This window comes from Rattus norvegicus, chromosome 1 (assembly GCF_021556685.1).
Source record: "Rattus norvegicus strain SHRSP/BbbUtx chromosome 1, alternate assembly SHRSP_T2T, whole genome shotgun sequence".
NCBI classification, from domain to species: Eukaryota; Metazoa; Chordata; class Mammalia; order Rodentia; family Muridae; genus Rattus; species Rattus norvegicus.
Genome location: NC_141534.1, coordinates 23923220 through 23944549, shown reverse-complemented (window position 1 = coordinate 23944549; position 21330 = coordinate 23923220). Strand labels below are relative to the sequence as shown.

At 42.4% G+C, this 21330-nt stretch overlaps 1 protein-coding gene across 1 annotated transcript; it reads right to left on the bottom strand.

The window, feature by feature from the left end:
- Window positions 1-488: 488 nt before the first annotated feature.
- On the bottom strand, window positions 489-3348 carry Tcf21 (transcription factor 21). The gene is made up of 2 exons (NM_001032397.1): window positions 2674-3348; window positions 489-1045 (listed from the first exon to the last, which is right to left on the bottom strand). Exons 1-2 carry the CDS (start codon window positions 3121-3123, stop codon window positions 956-958), a joined length of 540 nt encoding a protein of 179 aa, NP_001027569.1. The 5' UTR covers window positions 3124-3348; the 3' UTR covers window positions 489-955.
- Between the last annotated feature and the right edge of the window lie 17982 nt (window positions 3349-21330).

Genomic DNA, 21330 nt, shown 5'->3' with positions numbered 1-21330 from the left:
CCAGTCAGTAACAAGCAACATATCTTGCTGCACTTGGAATTCACATGGAGCTCCAATCCCTTCTTCACTGGTTTGATAACAGCGTTTTGTTTTGTTTTGTTTTGTTTTGTTTTGTTTTTGTTTTAAATCACAGCAGCATACGGAAAGTTATAAAAATCTCATAGTTTACCTTCCGGATCCTTAGAACAGGCAGACTGTAAAATATAGTGGAGAATCGAATTTTCTATTTCATCCTTGTCCTCGGGCCTGTGTGACTGGATAACTGCGTATTCTCTATTTACAGCTATAAAAATCTTTAGTGAGCTTAAAATAACTGGGAAGAACTCTTCAAGTTTTCAGTAGGAAACATGTCTTTTCCTAGTTGGAATCAGAGTTAATTTTTTTCGAGGAGTTTGGGCTAAATGTTAAAACAACTACTTTTTAATCATTAAACGTCCCCAAAGTTTCCATCGTTCGTCACAATGTTTTTTAAAAAGAAATCACACCCATTTTTTTTTTAGCAATATAAAGAAAGATTTATTTTCGGAAATAGCAAAACCTGTTTGAAAAAAATATATTTCTTTGAGTGATTTATTTTATAAATGTGACTGTCAAAGTCAGCTATTCTATGATCTACATTTTACAACATATTGTACAAAAGATACACATTGATAGGCTCTTATTATCTATTTATATATACTATATATAATTACATATTGCACTTGGACCAGCCAGGCTCACAGTCATTCAGGGCAGAAGTTAATCAAGTTAAATAGATGGGAATCTGTAAGTACAGTTGGTCTCCTTCGGTTTGGAAACGAATCTCCTCGTCGCAGTTAAGTGTTCTTGCGGGGTGGGATAGGGAGAGGAGCGATGCAAGGCGGCAGCAGAGACGGGGAGGGGAGGGCAGGGGTCGTCACCCTCACCGGCCCACTGCCCTCGAGAGCGCAGGGTTCCCAGACTCACACCTCCAAGGTCAGGATGCGGTGGTTCCACACAAGCGGCTCGCGGTCACCACTTCCTTTAGGTCACTCTCAGGTTTGCCGGCCACCATAAAGGGCCAAGTCTGCAAGACAGAAAAGGGTGGAGGGATTAAGTCGACTTGAACATGGGGAGGGGGCCACACAGAGCCCTTAGTCACGGAGGCTGGCGTGCAGGCAGGCTAGGACAGGAGGCCATGGGTTTGTAACTTTCTAGGTTATTAGTGTCTGGCAGGGTAATGCTAGCAGCCTCAGGTGGTTGTAGTGGTGGTTGGTGGTGGTGGTGGTGGTGGGCTTTTAGAACAAGGGCAAAACAGGTCTCCTTTTTCGGTTCTAACTGGAACCCTAAAAACAAGCCCAGACACAACTCTGAGGCAGATATTCCAGGAGTCTTAACAGGGCGGGTGGGGTGGACCCTGGCCCTAAGTACCCAACTGTGGGTCTATGGAGGCTCTGGTCCAACATCCTGGTTTTTATTGACTTCCATTTATCTCCCAGTGCAATCCTAGCTATGACCACAATTTTAAGTTAGTAGTATCCCCGAGGAGGGAGGAGGGTGTGCACTTATAAAAGGTACTGGGACATTTTATTTGAGATCCTCCTACTAGCGAGAAAGCAAAACTCGCTTCTTTCCTTTCCAATCTTTCTTATTCCTTTCTCTGGGCTGTTAGATAACAAAATAAATTCAAGTTTTTTTCTTTTTTAATACTTAAAGGTGAAGGTGGCAGCAATTATAAATGTTCTAATCGATAATCTCATTCTAGTTTCAGATTCTAAAAACAGCTACTTATCACAACAACAACAACCCCAACCCTTTTTATTTGGAAGGAAAATATTTTTTTCCTGGCAAAATGTGTTTTAGCATCCCTCCCCCAACTCCTGAGACCAACTGAGGGAGAACACATCTCAAGCTTCTTTGTAAGTGCTGGCCGGAAAGGATATCTAATCCTTATCATATGTAAACAAAAGTCCTAGTAAGGTGGTGGTTTTCTTTAGAGCCTGCACGTTTTAGAATGAAATCAAACAAAAGAGGAAGTTAAAAACAATCTTAAACAGTAAAATGCCTCTGAGAATATCGGCTCAGCAATCAACATTTGCTTTTCAAAAATTAGGCTCATTCATTGTAACTGGTAGGAGCCATGGGTGCTATATTGTCCAGTAAAGTAAGACCTGAGTGGGTTTACCGATTGCGTTGGTGGTGGCTGAAATTTCTGGGATTTAAAATGGTAATCTACTTAGCCAAGCATAGAATATTTAAGTAGCAGGGGAGATTTGCATGAACAGTTAGGAGGTGGAAGAACATAAATATGTCTGCATTTAATAGTCCTAAATATACGGGGGACAGAAGAGACTTGGATATTTACAAGAATCGGAGGGAGAACTTGTGTTTTGCTCTTAGCTAAAAGAGGCATAGTAAGATAGGTCTTGTGGGTGCCCAGCATCTTGTCAGTTTCACGACAGCGGAAATGGCGCTGGCACCCTGCGCAGGGATCGCAGGTCTTTGCCAACTGAATAACCTCGGAAATCCCTTAATGGGGTGCCACGTCAAAAGCTTGCACAAATCATTCGCGGGCTAGCGGCGCTCAGTGCAGAGAGCCAGGGCGCTGTGTGGAGGCCTCGCCGAGGTACCCAGAGATGCTAGGGCGGCGGTTGCTAAGGTGTCATGTGCTCGCCCGGTGTCCCCAGACCCAGCCAGAGGCGCAGTAGGACTCACCAGGTTGACTGGGTGAATGTAACCATTCTCGTACTTGTCGTTGGCCAGGATCTGCCTCAGGTGCGCGATGTAGCTGGACGCCAGCCTGAGAGTGTCCAGCTTGGAGAGCTTGGTGTCCGGGGGCACCCAGGGAAGGGTAGTCTTGAGCCTGGAGAAGGCCTTGCTCAGCACCCGCATGCGGGCCCGCTCGCGTGCATTGGCCGCGTTGCGCTGGACCTGCTTGCCCTCCTGGCTGACCCCGCTCAGCGGGCTTTTCTTGGTGGGCGCCTTCCTCCTCTTGCCCAGGCCACCACGACCCTTCTGTGGAGACCCGTTCTCGCAGTTGGAACCCTCCTCGGTGCTCTCATTGGAAGTTCCAAACTCCTTGTTGGAATCCACTTTCAGGGAGTCACAGTCCAGCATCTCCACCTCTTGAAGGTCTTCTACATCGCTGAGGGAGCCAGTGGACATGTTTAGAGAGGAGGTGGAGGAGGGAGAGAGAGAGAGACACCGAAACGGAAATGAAAGGGTCTCTAAAGTACGGAGTTGCCACTTCTGTGTGTTGGGTTTCCAGATGGGATCTGGCAGCCTTGTCTCACAGCTTCCCCTTCACAGAGTTGTGAAAACGACCAAAAGGATTCCCGCGACAGGGAAACTAGAGCTTTATCTCCCCACCCCTGGAGTCCTGGCCTTAACAGAGAGTGAAAGAGCGCCGGGGAATTTGGTGGACACTAGGAATTTATCTGGGGAATAGAGAGGCGGATCCATGCAGCCCAGGGGAGGAGCCTGCTAGGCCCAGCAGACTTCCTAGACCCCTTTCACAAGCTCAGGAGACTTTACGCACCGACCTGGGTTTCCAGAAATCTATTGCAACATGCATGTTCCGGATCCACACAAGCCGAGGAGTAAGCCCTGCTTAGAGCCCTTGCCTAGGTTCATCTCCTAAGGCCCCTTTCCTTCGAGGGAATCCCAACTAATTGTTGCTGAGAACACAGAGAAAGGGCCAGATCCTTTGCTGTTAGTGGGCCTTTCCCCCTAAAACACCTCACAGTCACTCCTTCTCTTAAGAAACAGCAATAAAAATTCAAAGGCCCCTAGTTAATACGGCCTAAGACTACAGGGCTTTACCAGATTGCGTTACCATGTACTGGACAATATCGCAGTCATAGGTCCTGTCTGTTAAGACGAGGAGGAGAGGTTTATTTTACCGAGCCAAATGTTTGAAAAGAACATGCTGATCACTGGGCCGATTTTTAACCCAGATGCATTTTACTGTTTAAAATTTACCTGAGGTAAATTGGGAAAGGAAGTACTAGAGAGAAATTACAGGAGAAAAGGAAGGTAGGGAAGGAAGGAGGGAGGGAGGAAAAATAAGAAAAAGTGCATTATCATCCAGTTACTTTGAAGGTATCAGGGAACTGCTAGAGCACAGGAACACATTTGACTATTAACACACACACACACACACACACACACACACACACACATACACACACACACACACACACACACACATGCCATACATACAGTATGTATGACTGGGGATGGGTAGGGGATGAGAGAGGTCATATGGATTTGTGGAACATATTTTGCCATCTGAGAATCTTTTCTCAGTGAGATAAAATTCACTTCTCTCCGGTCTTAGAGAGCTAGCTCCTGGCAGTCTCTCTTTGCCTGACAGCTTCTGTAAAGACTGCACATTCCCTTTATGGCTCTTTCTCTTCTCCTCCCTTCCTCTGGGTTACCAGGGTTCCTCAGAGAGAGCTGGCTTAGTAAAACACAAAATAGGACGGTGGCTTCGGAGAAAGGACCTTTTCCATCCTTGGGACGTCTTTCTCAGGGAATGATATAGTCTTCTGGGGACTAAGAAGAAAAGCAGAGGGAACGGGAACCCAAGGACTGAATGAAGGCTGTGCCAAGACGCCAGGAGATGAGATGGGTCTTTTTTTTTTTTCCTAAACACTGCCAGATTTTGTTGCCTTACAATTAGACACTGAGGATTGGGAGCTAAGAGTAACTCTCGGTGGCAGACTCAGAGTCCAAGCCTCTCTGCTACACTCAGATATGGGTCTCTAATCCAGGCTCAGCTGAGAATTCACTAGCCTCTAAGATTTTGTTTTGTTAGCAGAGATCTGTTTGCTTTCCCCCTATGCCGTAAACTAAACAGATTGTCAGCAAATCAGTCTCTATTAATGAATTAGTGAACCCTCTCCCCGCCCCCATAATATCTTTCTTGAGGACCCAAAATTTGTTAATCACCAGTGTGGAGATTTATGAGCTCTTACTTTCTGTTGTTTGTGCAGGTGGAGATTTAAATGACCACATCCACTCCCAAGATTTATTGCAAGAGTGATTGATGTTATAAACCAGGAAAGGACTCTTCCCACAGCAGGGATGACAGAAATATCAAGTCGAGGTTGCCTTTGTCTTCTTCATGCCCAAGTGGACCAGCACCACAGCAGGGACTGAAGGCTTTAAGAGAGCAAGCTTGCTGGGAGAGAGAGAGAGAGAGAGAGAGAGAGAGAGAGAGAGAGAGAGAGAGAGAGAGAGAGAGAGAGAAACACCAACAGAGACAGAGACAGAGAGAGAGAACACCAGCAGGGAGAGAAAGAGAGAGAGAAAAACACAAACAGAGACAGAGACAGAGACACAGAGAGAACACCAACAGAGAGAGAGAGAGAGAGAGAGAGAGAGAGAGAGAGAGAGAGAGAGAGAGAGAGAGAGAGAGAGAACACCAACAGAGACATCTGCAAAATGGCCACAGGTCATCCTAATGAGGTGCTGATAAAGACTATTGATTGAGGCCTTATTATATACCAGATTGCTAAGATACGGCAGCGATTTTTATCAGAGCCCTAACCCTTCGTCCTTTCACCCTTTTGGGGAGGGGTTGACAGAGACAGCCACAGAAGGCACACATTCCTCTGAAGACTGCTGCTGTTTTCTTCTGTTTTGTTTTGTTTTTCAGTGTTGCAAACTTAAAACTAACAGTTTCTGGAAGGGAGCACAGCTAGTCTTTTATCATAACCTAGGTTTTTTTTTTATGACCACAATTAATTTTTCTTTATAGCAGTGTAAGCAATAATTAAGTCTCTTGTCCGTTTATCTCCTGGTGACATATTCAGGCTGAGAAGGAATACTGGATTGATAACGAGGCTTGAGAGATCCTGAGTTTTTACAAGAAATGACCACCAGTTTGGGAATATAATGTGAAGAAGGCTGACGGTTAGCTATCTTGATGCCAAATTCTCAAGAAAGGAAATTAATAATACTTCTCCCTCCCCGCCCCGCACTTAAATTTTGTATCTATCTCTGCTAATAAACACTGAGGGACGAATGGGGGGCGGGAAAGATGGTTGAATTCCACTGAGTAAATCAGTTAGGCTGTAACTTAAGCTCTGCCAAGTTCCCCCCAAATATAAACCATATTCTGTGAGAAGAAAAGCACTTTGAGGAAACTAATTAACCCTTACAAGAGCTGGAGGATTGCTTTGAATGTAGTCCTTTCGCCGCAGAAGACTCGTGGTTTGAACGCCAGAGGTAGATTCATTCTTACCTTGCTTTTAAACCGCAGCCCATGTAGGCATCTGGCCAGTTTATCATGTACTTCCAACAAAACGTTTTGCTAGGAAGGCTGTCTTTGAAAGATTTTAGTGCTGAGGAAAATTTATCTGCAGAAGTTGTTAAATGAAGATTAGACATGGAATGTGCCTTGAACTTCACTCCTGTTTTATCAGCTGGTCCACTTTCAGGAAGTTCATATTTGATTCCGTTTCACTTAGATGATTTGTTTCCTTTTTTTATGGGAAGGAAAACATCTACGGGTTCTTTTGAACTAATTTCTATGCCATAACTTTACGTTCTGGGGCGTGGGGGAAATCTTCGTTTAAATTGAAGTGTTGGTCCTTTTCTTTCACTCTTGGCACAGGGCTGGAAGGTGTCTTGCAACCCTCTGACCCTACCCTCTTGTCCATCACCAATGGAGTGTATGTAGATGGGCTGCCACAGCACTAAGATTTATGGTTGGCAAGTGGCAATGGTAATAACTAAAGATTCTTTGTGGTTCATTGGACCTAAGTGTTAATCCTGGGCTGAATGTTTCGTATTCTATATGATGTGTAATGAAGAGCATCCTTCTGCTACTCCCCATGGGTCCCTGCACGGCTCAGACCAGCCTGGAATGCCTGATGCTTCCCAGGTTGCATGCTCTGCTTCCTGCCTCTGCTTCTGGAGCACTGGAATCACAGCCTATGCCACCGCTCTGAATCCTAATGCAGGATTGAAGGCAGCCCGGGCCATGCATGCAGTCGAAGGTCTGAGTTTATTCTAGGGAGCAACAATGGAATGAAAACCAGACGTTTGGAGGAAAGTCTTTACACAGTTAGATAATATCCTGTTTTCTAATACTAAAATAATTTTTATTACATCTGCTTAATGTTAGGAAAGAAGGGGAAAACTGTAGAAGAACTTCTGAGCAACATACCACACAGGACACTTTGTTTTCTTTTTTATTTTAATTCTATTTTTTTTGGTCATTATTAAACAAAAAAGCTACTACATGAAATGAAATATCTATTAAAATGTATTCCAGGGCCTTTTCCAGTTCACAATGAAGTTGTGGACTGTGACTACTGTCTTGTATCTTTTTTTTTTTTTAAAAAAAAAATAAGTTCAATATTTCATTGGGGCTGGCTTTTACAGGTCCAGAGGTTCAGTCCATTATCATCAAGGCAGGAACATGGCAACATCCAGATAGGAGGAGCTGAGAGTTCTACATCTTCATCTGAAGGCTGCTAGCAGAACACTGGCTTTCAGGCAGCTAGGATGGGGGTCTTAAAGTCCACGTCCACAGTGAGACACCTACTCTAACAGGGCCACACCTAATCCAACAAGGCCACACTTTCTAATAGTGCCACTTGTGTATCTTAAAACAAAACCGGCAAGTTAATTCTTCTGGTTTCCTTGACAATGATCTCCCTGGCATTGAATGTCATGGACTGTGCTGGAAACTGACTCCCAGTTTCCTGTGTGCCACATGAGCACTCTACCACCCCAGGCTGGGTCATTTCTAGATGTACAGTAATCAACCTCTCTCCTTTTTGAATTATTTTCTTTTAGTAAGTGTTTTTGCTTGCACGTGCGTGGTATACTTGTGCAATAGATGGCTAGTGCCTGCCATCAAGCCTGTCTCCTGGTTTGCCTTGTCATCCCATCCACAAAGCCAAACCACCGTGCAGAGGGGCTAGATCCCCAGAACTGGAGTAAAGTATGGTTGCGAATTAACACGCAGGTGCTGAGATCTGAACCGAGGTCTTCTGCAAGGACAGTGTCCTTAACCACTGAGCTTTCTCTCTAGTCCCTGCAATCTCTTAACGGGTCTTTTTGTTTCCGTTTTTGACCTCTTCAAATCCATTTCCAAGCAGAGACTCAAGTCACTCTTCTGATTAAAGTCTCTCAAAGCTGCCTACTATGTCTGATGTGGAATCTAACTTCCTCAGTGTGTATGTGTGTGCATGTGCACGTGTGTGTGTATGGTTGGGGTGCATGAATGTGCTCATGTGCATGTATGTGCATGTATGTGAGTGTGTGTATACATGTATGTGGATTAGTGTGTGTACAGTTGGTGTGCATACATTTTGTGCACATGTGCATGTGCTCATATGTGTGTGCGTGTATGTGTGTACACGTGTGTGGGTGAGTGTGTGTACAGTTGGTGTAATTTTTTACTTTTTTCCCCCCTCACTCTGTATCACACTGGCCATGTCTGTGTCCCTTGCTGGATCAGAGAGCTTTTGCCTGACTCTCTGTATGTCTGAGTTTATTTTAGGACAAATCTCAAGTGTTATCTTCTGAAAATGCAAATCGGGGACAATTTTAAATTCATCATCTTTTCTTTTCCCAAGACAAGATTTCAACTGTGTAGCCCAGGCTAGCCTGGAACTCAATATGCAGGGTGGGGTGGCTCTGATGTATGTGGTCCACAGTATGGAGCTTGCTCTTTCCTCCCCCTTTAGCTTGGGTTCTGGCCTTAGAACTCAGGTCTTCAGGCTCGTACAGTAAATATCTTTACCCACAGAGCAATCTCACTGGCCTGGCCATCATTCCACTTTACTCATCAACAATAAAGGAGAGTCACTAGTGTTTGCTAACTTACTGCCATATACCAGGTGCTGTTGTAGAACTTTCTGGATCCTCTAACTCTCATCACAACTTTGTAAGATTTGAAAGTCCTGGATGAGAACAACGAAGCGAAGAGACAAGAAACACCTAGTTTACTGGCTTCATCTTTCAGAGATCTGTTCATGGATCATGTCCTGGACCAATGATGTAAGCTGTTCTTACTTCTCTTGCTGCTGTGAGGAGACAGGGATCAGATCTGTACTTCTCTCCTAGGGCCCGACACACTAAGGTAGCCAGAGCCATGTGGGGCTGGAGTCTAGGGATGAATGCCCAAGCAAGTTCTTCCTGTACTCAGGCAGGTTAGAGCTGGGGGGGTGGGGTGGGGCAAAAGAACCAGGGCGTGGCTTGCTTCTCATCCACTCAGCCTGTCTACTGGGCTGTGCCGGGCAGCTAAATGTCTTGTCAGACAGTTTGCTTCAGTTAGAAGACCCAAGTGAGGTGGGGGAGGGTCAGTGGCTTTCAGTTAACCTTGGAAGACACAGGTCACTTCTAGCTTATTCTATTGGATGAAAATGAGGGAAGGGTGTGGCCAATAGGGCAGCAGGAACACCCAGAGGCCAAATTCAGTATATAGGTGTGGCCACCATTCTAGGCAGATACTATACTACCTGACCAAATGCCAGAGTCTGGTTTTAACAGCCACTGTGACTGTTGGGGCCTCAGTTGAAATTAACTCATGTCCTATAATTCTTGTTTTTAATTTTTCTTTATTATTCTGTCTCCTCTTCTCCCTGTTCTCCAACTATACCAAGTATCTCACAAATGCAGAGTTTTGATGTGTCCGGCTTATTTGAGTACTCAGAACCTAAAACAGGGCCTCCACACACAACACGGGCTTAATAAAGAGTTAGTAAATGAAAGAGTGAGTGAACAGACGTGTTCTAGAACATGACATGTTTTAATTCTCAACTTTGTCACACTCTTGGAAGTGTCGCCTGTGTGGGAAGTTAAGCTTACACTCATTAGTCCCCAGGGATTTCTAGAGGAAGAGTGTAAGAAAGAAGCTAAAAAAAAAAAAAAAAAAAAAAAAAAAAAAAAAAAAAAACTGTCTCCAAAAATGTACTTTTCCTTTAAGGAAACCATAGGATCAGGGGACCTCTTGGTAAAAAGGAGAGGAGTCAATTAAAAGGTCTCAGCTAGTGTATGTGTAGAATAAAATAGATAGTTAACTCATGTAACGCTGTGGTCACTGCCTTACCTGCCTCAGTAGGAACGGCTTTATAAAATTAGTTCCTGAGGGGTAGATCAATACAAACGTGTGAGTTATTGAATTGTCTTAATAAAAGCCATTGGCATTAATCAAACCTTTCCCAATCACTGTTTAACTTAATATTAATATATTCATGTATCAGGTATACTACAAGATAGGATAGGTGAAACATTTTTGAAAATTTTTTCTAATTCATTTCCAAAGTTTGACAGAAGTTTACTGATTTAGTAAGACCAGGCTGAGTACAGAATGAAGATTTTATTTTCTCATAATTCTGTAGGCTGGAAGTCCAAGATCAGACAACCAGCACGGTTTGCTCTAGTCAGGGTTCTTTTCCTGACTTGTAGGTTGTCACTCGTATAATGTGTTCCCTTGATGCTCTTTCCCCTGAATGCACACTGAGGGGCAGAAAGATAGAGGAAGATATAGGAGCTCTTCCTCAGAGAAGACCAGGCCAATGGGAGGGATGCACCCTTGTGACCTCATTTTAAACGTCATTACTTTCTAAAACCTCTCTCCAAATACAGTGAGATGAGCAGTCAGGGCTTCAGCAAGTGAAGTCTAGGAATGAAGCCTGTAGAATTTATCTTTAGAAATGAGAACCCCTGAAATGATTTTTTTACTGTTTCTAGCTTAACAATCAATTAAATATCGAGACAAGATTTTGACTTTTCTGTAGCTCTTATTCCACTGACAACGAGATGGTAGCAACAACAGACCTCGGGTTTCATGTGCTTTGGCTATGTTTTGTGAGGAGTCTTGTGATGAAGAACTGTACACCAGACTCATAGTCTATGAAGAGGAGGGCCCCACAGACCCCCCATCCCTGACATTTGCAGAGTGAGGAGGCCCATTCTCTAGTTAAGAGCTTAAGTCAATTTTCAAGAATTATTAGTGGAAGAATTTAGAAATCCTTTATCAGAACATTCGAGAGCACCACACAGGCCCTATGTGGACATAGACATGGGTTAGATCAATTCAGTCATAAAATATGCCAAGTGCTGAAGGGTTTCTTCACAGGCAAACACAGTTGATTGATGGCTGGGGGCTGTTGAGCTGGTAACTCTGACATATGCTAGATAAAGTTAGTGTTGTTTTAAGCTAAAATGTTATGCAGATACTAAACTTCTCTTCATATCGCTAAGTAAGTTCATTTCTCTTTTAGTCTGATTGCAAAGATGACCATGGTCAAAAAAGTTTTCCTAAGAAGAGTCTAATGCAACTCAAATGAACTTGAGCTAAATGTTGACTGGGAAAGGTGAAGCTTGTCTCCACCCCACTCTAAAACATCGAAGGCATGGTTTTTATTCTTTTTACATTTATCTCTTCAATGAGTCTGTCACACTATGACACTTCTGAGCTGAGTGACAAGGGACAGTGCCCAGATCCTGCATGCGCACTTATCTAGCTGTGTGGACTTGAACGTGGGCACATCTTTTTAACTGGATGGATCCCTGTGTCTTTCTCCTCAATGTGGTGATTACAGAATGGACCCTGTCGTGTTAATTCTTCCTATGAAGGATGCTGAGACTGATTACGGCTTGGTTTGTAATTGTTTCTGTACACGTGAGATATACCAACGAGTTTTACTTATATCGCTTCCACGGAGTCCAAGCCATTGGATGAACTTTCTTTCCTTGGATAATCCTTGACAGTTTTCTTCAGGAATACACAGATGACAGAGGAACTAGTGTTCGGGGGCTGGCGGCTTAAATCGTTTATGTTTCTTTTGTCCCATTAAGGTCCCTGTAAGATTTCAAACAGTGTTGAAACGTTCTATATTTATCTTCTGATACTATAGCACTAAGTCAGGGTCATAGTGGCATAAAAATGCTCTCTTTCATCTAAGACCATACCCCAAGGGGCGAGACTGATCTGTCCAAGTCGTCCCCAGTTTGAAGACATGCACAATGGTTTTTCTTCAGTTATCACCTAGATCTTTGTCAGCCAAACTCGACCGATAGCTGCAGACATCCGAAAAGAAATTGCAAATGCTTCTGACAGAAGGGAAAGGGAGCTCCAGAGGAGCAGGTAAGATCCTCATCATGACCACGGGGAAGGTAATTCTATAGTTCAGGTAGCTATTGACCTGTCCACCAAACTCCTGAAATCTCTGCTCGAGTGCTAGGAAGGGGACACAGTGTGAGGTGTTTGCTGCACTTCTCCCTGGTCCTGACACCAGGTCCTCTGGGACACATTGTTCCTCAGCATCTCTGCTCCCTTGTAACCTGGTGTTGTCTGTCCAGTGTGGAATCCTAGGGCCCTCGGGGAATATTTTTATTGACTCTTTGGGAATTTCACATCATGCACCCTGATCACTCTCGAATCCTAGCCCTCCCAGACCCCACCCATCCTCCCACCCTTCCTTCTGAACCCCCCCCACCCCCACAAAAAAAAGAAGAAAATAAAAGGTCCAATTTGTGTTTCCCATAAGCTCACTGGAGCTTGGCTAGGCTCCCAGGGGCCGGCCCTAAAAAAAAGCCCGAGTCTTTCTTGCCATCACTGCAAGCAGGTCTCAGGTTGCTGTGTCTTTCCCACTTCAACTTTAAAATTGGCACACAGTTCATGTAAGTATTAAAACCTAGTAGACTGAGGTCTTTTCTTTTCTCTTTTTCTTTTTTTACTTTTCTTTTTTCAAAAAATAGGGTCAAAAGTTTTCACTCCCAGTACTTGGGTAGCAAAGTCATGTAGAGCTCTGTGAGTTTAAGGTGATCCTGGTCTACAGAGCAAGTTCAAAAGTTCCAGGCCAGCTGGAGCAAAAAAAAAAAAAAAAAAAAAAAAAAAAATCAAAAAACCCCAAAAACCCATGGTGGGTATTAATAAAAATAAAAAATTTAAATGAGCGAGACTTAACAGTTCAAATGTATGATAGCTGTTCAAGTTTTGACAATCCATTGTACAATTTAACTTTAGTAAATGTCTACTCCCATGTAACCACGGTCACTGTAATCATGGACACTGTTTTCCTTTATGCCTTTTTCTTGCTCCTGGTTTGGTGCCAGGCTATGGGTCTGCAGGCTGTGTCTCTAGACGTGTCCACGTGGTACATACTGTGCTGTGTATGTTGTATAAGTTATAAAGTAGATAGTCATAGACTTGTCCATGTGGTACGTAATATGCAGTGCATGTTATATAATTTATAAAGTAGGTAGTCATAGACTTGTCCACGTGGTACGAAATGTGCTGTGTATGTTGTATAAGTTATAAAGTAGACAGCTACAAAGCATGTGACCTTCATTCTTTCCCTTCACATGTCGTTGAAGTTCATTGATATTTGGCTTATATTAATGTTTTATTCTTCTTAATTTGATGGATATTGCCATTTTTAATGAGTGGCTTGGTACAATACAGGAACCCAGACCCACCCAACAGTCAACATTTAAAAGCCCTTTTAACTTTTGTTTATTTATCTATTTATTAATCTCTCTCTCTCTCTCTCTCTCTCTCTCTCTCTCTCTCTCTGTGTGTGCATACATGACAGTGTGCATGTGGAGGTCAGAAGATAACTTGTGAGACTCAGCTGTTTTTCCACCATGTGGATCCTGGAATTAAACTCAGTTTGTTGGGCTTTTCTTCTTTTATAACTTGATTTTTTATTTTTTTGAGAATTTCATACATTGCTATTCTTTGTATATAATCTCTACCTTATCCTTCTCCCCACTTCAATTCCTGCCCTGTGCCTCTCTCAAATTCATGACCTCTTCTTCTTTAATTACTATTATCACACACACACACACACACACACACACACACACACACACACACACACACACACAAACTATAACACAAACCAACAAACACCCTTCCCCTCCACAAACCCAACAAACTCTTGAGTCCATTGAGTGTTGTTTGTCATACATGTTTTTATGGCTGTCTGACTTCCTGAAGTTGGATGGGAATGGACTCACTCTTTTCAATTGCCACTGATAGCTTCCAGCCTTCATCTAGGGATGGCATCTTGTGAAACTTCTCTTCTCTGCGTTGACACATCAACTGTGTACAGTGCTATCACTGTACCAGCCTTGTTTAGAGAACCACACGATTGAGATTTCATGGGTGTAGCATCCCCGCTGTGTCTAGAAGACCCATAGATAAGTGTAGGGCTCCAACCTTCATCAAATAAGCTTCCTTTGCAACAGGCAGAAGCCACCACAGAGATCTAGAACTGGCTACTGCAGAGAGTCAGTGGCCATGTGGTGGACAAGCCCAGTTAACACGCACAACACAAACGCTGTACCTGAGGCTCAGGGAAAGGCATGGAGAGCAGCAAGATTATCAGAGGCAGAGGACCAGGACAGCTACTGGGTGACACACACTGAGCCATATATCCCCAGCCCAATATCAGCATCTTGTGCTTAGTCTTAGCAACTGTCTGTTACTTAAGTGTTTCAGAGAGAAGCAGGACAAATGCAGTGCTCTCTGTACTTGTGGTGAGCACCACTGTGGCGTGTGAGGATTCACTGCTCAGTCTCCATTCAGGCTTCCTAGGCAGACAGCACTCCAGTTTGCTCCAGGAAGGCTTGGAGAGTCGCTAGCCTTTTCTTTCTGCCGTCAGTTTCCGAGAGAAAACAAACAAACCAACAAAATACAAAACAATATTATTAGCCCAGTCTTGCTTATTGTTGAAGATTAAAAAATTTAAGTTGTACACTATGCATGTGTGCCCGTGGGTGAGTCAGAGGCCAAAAGAGGATGTCACATCCCCAGAACCTGTGTTACCTGTGACAAGCTGTCCAACACGTGCACTGTGAACAAACTTGGGTTCTCTGTTAAGAGCAGTACGCACTCTTAACTGCTGAAGTCCGGGTAGACACTTGGCTTTATTTTGGTTTCATTTAAGTCCACTGTGCATTAGTTACTTTTTTGTTTGTTTGTTTCTGTGATAAAATTCCTTGACAAAAGCAACTGAGGGGAGAAAGGGTTTATTTTAGTTACAAGTGGGGGAGGGCATGGTGCCCAGAGTGTGAGACAGCGGAGCCTATGGAATGTGCCACCTACAGCTAGGGGGGCTCTTCCCGAGTCAATTATTCTAATTCAGTCACTTTCTCACATATGCCTAGGTATTTGTCATCCTGATGAATCTAGATCCTCCCAAGTTACCATTTAGTCTGTGTCAAACAGGCATAAACAGCAACGGATTGAGAAACACAAGGTAGAAAAATAATAGCTTAGTATTAGACAGCAGAGAAATTTCGTGGCCTGTACCAACATCCAACTGGGGCAAATCACCGAATATCATTGAATCGTAGGGGCGTTAAGTGAAAATTTACACCATAGAAAACCACATGTAGCAAGATTGTGTGAGGATGGATCTATGCATAACGACACCAGTAGAAACATAGGTGTAGGGATGGTGGAACACAAGGTTTGAAGTAGTGATTTAAAAAAAAAAAAACTCGTGGCATGTTATTTGGAGACACAAACATAGAATCGTTGGTATTGTGGTGTTGTAGTTTTTATTTTGAATGACTAGTTCTAGGTGTTTTAAAAGGCTAGGTACATTATTTTCTCTTGCTGGACAAAATGCCAGACCAAAATAGCTTAAGGAAGAAAAGGTTTATTCTGTCTTGAAGTTTGAAAGGGTAAAGTCCATGTAACAGGGGGAGTCGGGTATGAGGGGGGCATTAAGTGGTTAGTCACATTGTATCTGTAGTTGTGACTAGAGAGAGGTGCTCAAGTGTGGGTGCTTGGAGGTGGCTCTCTGTTGTAAAATGTAAAAAATAAAAAAGTAAGGTTGTCTTTTCTCCCCACTAGGTCTGGCATTGCAGTGCCTCAAGATATCTGCTGGATATCTTGCCAGAAGCACACATTCCAATTCCGTGGCCCGCCCCACACTCCGTTACACTTAAATCTACACATGAAAGAACACACAACACAATAACCTTTAGATCCAATTGATAAGATATAATTGCCCACCTAAACATACAAAGCCCAGTACCATCCATCCCTTAAGAACATTAATAACAACCTGTGAATACACAGAGTGGAATCTTAACATCACCTGCCATATTGTCCTGTCACGGCTTCTCTCCCTCTCCCTCCAGTCTCTTCCTCCCTTCCGTTCCAGTCTCCTCCTCTTCCTTCAAACTTCTTTCCTGCCTTCCTACCTTCCTACCTTCTCCTCCAATGACAGGCCTCCTTCTGTGCCTACCTCACCTGTATTTTACAAATTCAATGGGGAGAAGGTTCTAGTGAAGTCACCTGAGTCCTGAGTACAAGACTAGGCAGCTGTCCTTGGGGCAATGGAATTAGCATCAAAATACAGACAACTCCAGGGCAAACCACAGCAGCTCTCTTTCACCTTTTACTACTTTGTTCCACCCAGGACCCCTGCCAATATTATGGCCTCTTTCAAACAGAGGATGGGTCTTTTCTCCTCAGTTAAGCCTCTCTTGCACAGTTATACGCAGACGTGTGTCTTCTAAGCAATTCTAAATCCACTCAACAACGAAAACCAACTGTCACCGCAGTGCTTCATAATGAAAAATGTATTGTATAAATTTTATTATTGTGGATAAAATGTTAGTTATATAGTGATCTTATACAAAACTCTGAAACTAACCTCAACCTCCTATGTTTTAGAAAGTCAAACATCTTCTACATCATTGTGGAAATATTTGTATTTATAAAATTAATAGTACTGAGTATTTCACAACTTTAACGAGAAAATCCACCTTTTCACTCCAACAATCTGCTAGAAAGATTAACTGCTGAAATCATCAACCGCACTAGTCTTAGGGAACTTACCATCAGCGATTTTTCTTTCACCTTTGAGACTTTTCACTACTCATTAAGCAAAGAAGGGGAGGTGAAATTCAAACCGCTCAATGTTATTTCAGTGTTGGTTAGCGAGCTGTGCTGGTAAGAGCTGCAGGGCCCACGCTAAAATTAATAGCTAGATTAAATTTTTTGGATGAACGGAAATTCACTTTTAAGCATCTTCAGTTACGTTTGTAGATATAGTCTCAAACAGAAAACAGGTTTTGATGGAGTTTGTATGAAATGTCAGAAAACCCAACCGATTTAAGGGGCTTGTTTTTGCTTATAGGTAAAAAGCCTAAAGTCACAACTGGCTCACACAGAAAGGCTTAGCGCCTAACTGATTATTAGTCCACTGTCCCTTTGACTTCTTTCTGCTGGCTTGACTTCTGGGTGGACTCAGAGCTGCTAAGTGTTCCTCAGTAGATGCCCTACTTGGTTCTGCTCTCAGTGCTGTCTCTGTTCTCCATATGGTGGTGCATTTCAAAGTTCATCAAACACATATTCTGCAATCTATTCTAATCTATCTGTCTGCTATTTATCTATCTATCTATCTATCTATCTATCTATCTATCTATCTATCCATCCATCTATCTATCTATCTATCTATAGCTATGATTTATCTATCATTTATATATAATCTATCATTTATCTATCATCTATCATCTCTGTATCAATTAATCATATACCATCTATATTTATTATCTATCTATATCTGTCTATCATTTATCTATCATCTACCTATCATCTGTGTATCAATTAATCATATACAATCTATATTTATTATCTATCGATATCTGTCTACCATTTATCTATCATCTACCTATCATCTGTGTATCAATTAATCATATATCATCTACATTTATTATCTATCTATATCTGTCTACCATTTATCTATCATCTATCTACCATCTGTGTATCAACTATTTATCATATATCTTCATTGTCAACATTATCAGTTTTCTTATTAATATTTACATATATGTCGTTTAAATGACGACTGTATATGGTTAATTTCAAACTTACCTAAGTGGTAGATATTTTATATGTTAAAGCTTGGCACCCCTTCGCTTCCCCCATTCTCTTCCCGTCTTTTTCCTTCTTCTCCCTGCTAGTGCTGACCTGTGGGCGCTAGGCAAGCTCTCTTCTGTAGGTGCTCTTCCTTTGGAGAGCTTCGTTATTCTCTATATTCACTATATTCACTAGAACTTAACTATTGCCTGCCGATGAGCTTTTGGAGTTATTCAAAGCTTCTCCCCATTATTTCATAGAACAAAACATCATTTAGGTTCTTTTCTTTGCTTGTGTCCTGCAACATTCCAAAATAATGACTTCAAATTGTCATTGATCGTTTCACTTCCAAGTGCGCTCTCCTTACTCACCTGTAGTAAGGGCCTGCCCGAGGCTGTGCAGGTCCTGTTCTCTCAGTTAATGACTACAACCGTTGTTTTGCTTTGTTTCTTTGACCGGGTTCTCTCTGTGTAACTCTCCCGAAACCCTCTCAGTAGACCAGGCTCAGAGATTTGCCTGCCTCTGTGTCCCTAGTGCTGGGATTAAAGGTGTGTGGCACCACCGCTAAGAAGCCATTTTCAACTTGAGTGAGCATTTCTGCTTCTACAGTGGATTTCGTTTCTAGAGACCAGGAATGAGGGGTCACTCATTTATGAACACTTCCATATGAACATGTCTCATAAGGATCATGCTCAAATAAAGGTCTTTATTTTTCTATATTTTTTCATAGTAGCTCCTAGTCAACCAGTGTTTGTTGATAAGAGAAAAACAAACAAACAAACAAACAAACAAACAAACTAAAAACCCGCCCAGCTACAAAGGAGAAGGAAGAAATGGGCCAGATATTTTAGATTCTGAAACCAGTTCAGGCCTGAAGTGATGGAAGTGTGGTAACGTAATGACTAGAAAGCAAAACCTAATTAGAAACAGATGTCATCAAATAGAAAATCAATTAGGGTTTAAGATACCCCAAACCATCAGATATGCCAAGGCTATAGCATTGTTTGGAATGTGATGGAAAACACAATCTACCCCTTGTCATTTCCTCTTCCTCATCCTCCTTTTCTGCAAAGCTAGAATGAAACCCTCAGCCTGGGCATGCCAGGCGAATTCTGCAACACTGTTTTAGCTCCAACCCTAACGGGTCTAGTCAGATCACGGTTTGGTCAGAGTCAGTTCAGATGGTGTGAACAGGTACTATGTCCCAAACATGGATAAGTTATTTAATACCACAGATGAACCTCAGAGAGTCTGAAAAGGTAATCTCCCTTCTTTGAGTTTTTAATGTAAAAAGACAGGACCGTTAACATGGAAATAGTTCGCTTTGACTGGGTGAACACCCAACTTTGTCTTGGGTCTTCTCAATGCTCATCTGTCCCCAGATTTAGTTAGAACAGCTGGAGGACAAGCGAACAGGGGAGCAGGTCTCTGAGGTTTGCTTCTGTACACTCACCCGGCAGTCAGAACTTGGCAGCTCAATATTGTACATATTTTCTGTCTAGAATGTGAAACATTATTAGAGAAATGAAAATCTGTACAAGGATGATGAAGTCATGATTTTAAATTCAAAATATACTTTAATCTGTGGGACTGTGGTGGGAATCTCAAATTGACTATGGTTAATGTGACTTATTTGGAACATTTAAATATGTCTAACACTTGTTAGAATTGTCATTGAATACATTTGATTTCATTACTGTCATACTTGAGCAGTTTTGTGAACTTACAGGTTTTGATTTATAGTGTAAGTAGTCCTTACATTTAATTAAAATATAAAATTTGCAGGATGATCAATATAAAAAAAGCACCTTAAAATATGTATAAAATCATGCTATCAGTACCTCTGAAAGCTGGTGTCTGATATTCTGTCATTTTTCACTCAGCAGATATTTACTGGTATATATATCCATATATCAGGTAATTTATGATCCTGTGGCTTTATTATACGCATCTTTTGCTTGCCTCCATCTCTGCCTGTTTTTAGGCTGACATAAAATTTGCTTTAGCAATAACACCTTATGAGACAGCAGGCTGTCCTTACAAACACTAACCAACAGCTAGAACGCTGGGTTCACGTTTTCTTTCTTCTCTTTAATACATGCTTTGAACTAACCTCTCTCTGCTTAAGCAGTTTTATAGATTTAAATCTGGGCTCCAAATGAAAGGTCTGTGTTTGTTGGCTCCAAGATAGCCAGTCTAAAGCAGAAGACTGACTCATAACCAGCCCTTCTGGGCTCTCTTTTATTCCATTGCATTTCCTAGAGAGAAATAGGTACAGAGAGAGGCAGGATAACAGGTTTGGAGTCAACTGGATGGCTGCTTCCTTCTGGCTGCAGGAGCTGGGTCATAGTTGCAGTTAATCTGCTTAGTGTGATTGTTTTACAGATGAAACGAGGCCCCTTACACAGGTGCACATGCAAACACATCAGCATGAAAATGTACACGATAACTAGTAGTGTGTTAACTCTTGTCACAACGTGCTCTGCTTGTATTCTTATATGTTTCTTCCTCTCTCTCCTCTTCCTCCTCCTCTTCCTCCTCCTCCTCCTCCTCTTCCTCGTCCATTATTTTGTCCTGTCCTGTTCTTAACGTAAGATGTGCAGCTTGCTGATTGCTTAGATATATACCTGAAACAGTGCTTCAAGGGCAGTTACTCATTATGATCTGTGTTGTGTGAACTTTTAGTGACTTATGAGCTGTCAATCCCGATTTCATGTGCTCAGTCAAGCTCCAACTGTGAAAATCTCTTACTATTTATCAAGACTCTTCAAACTGAATGGTCTTCCTGTGTTTTAATAAATAGCAACTGAAATGCAAATTTCAAGATCAAGACAGTTAAAATAACTGATATTTTTAGAAACTTAAGGAGAGAGAGAGAGAGAGAGAGAGAGAGAGAGAGAGAGAGAGTGTGTGTGTGTGTGTGTGTGTGTGTTTTCTAGACAGGGTATCCCTGCTGGCCTGCAACTTGATCTGTAGACCAGGAAGGCCTTGAACTTGTAGAGATTTGCTTGCCCCTGCCTCCCGACTGTGAGTGCCACCACTACCCACTGATACTTAAGAATTAGATCTACTCGTGGTCTTCTCAGCTTTTAATAGAACTGGAATGCTGTGTTTGTTGTGTGAACAGAGATTTTTCTACCAAATGACCTTAAAGGAAACTCAAAAGAGGAATATATGTAGAAAGGCTTAACTCAGTTAAAAGGCCATACCCAGTCTGATACAATCATAGTTTATATTTCTTCAACATTTGTGACCATTGTGCAGAAATATAGCCTGTCATAGCAGTTACCTCTGCAGTGTGTATTAAGAACTCATGAAATCACAAATTTGCTTTCACAGTGCTAGTCTCTAAATAGCACTGTTTTTATTTAAAAAGTGGCAAAGTAATTTTCACCCAGCTCGGAAGGAGCGAATGGTTTGCTCTCAGGAGGACCTTGTGAATTGTTGGTTGATAGCAGGCTTAGAGGGAAAGGCAACAGAACAGCAGGGGGCTGTAGGCTTGGCCCAGCATCACTTTC

Coding starts and splice junctions, on each gene's coding strand:
- Tcf21 (NM_001032397.1), bottom strand. CDS start 3,123: ATGTCCACTGGCTCCCTCAGCGATGTAGAAGACCTTCAAGAGGTGGAG. Junction 1,046..2,673: donor ACATTCACCCAGTCAACCTG/GTGAGTCCTACT, acceptor TCTGTCTTGCAG/ACTTGGCCCTTTATGGTGGC.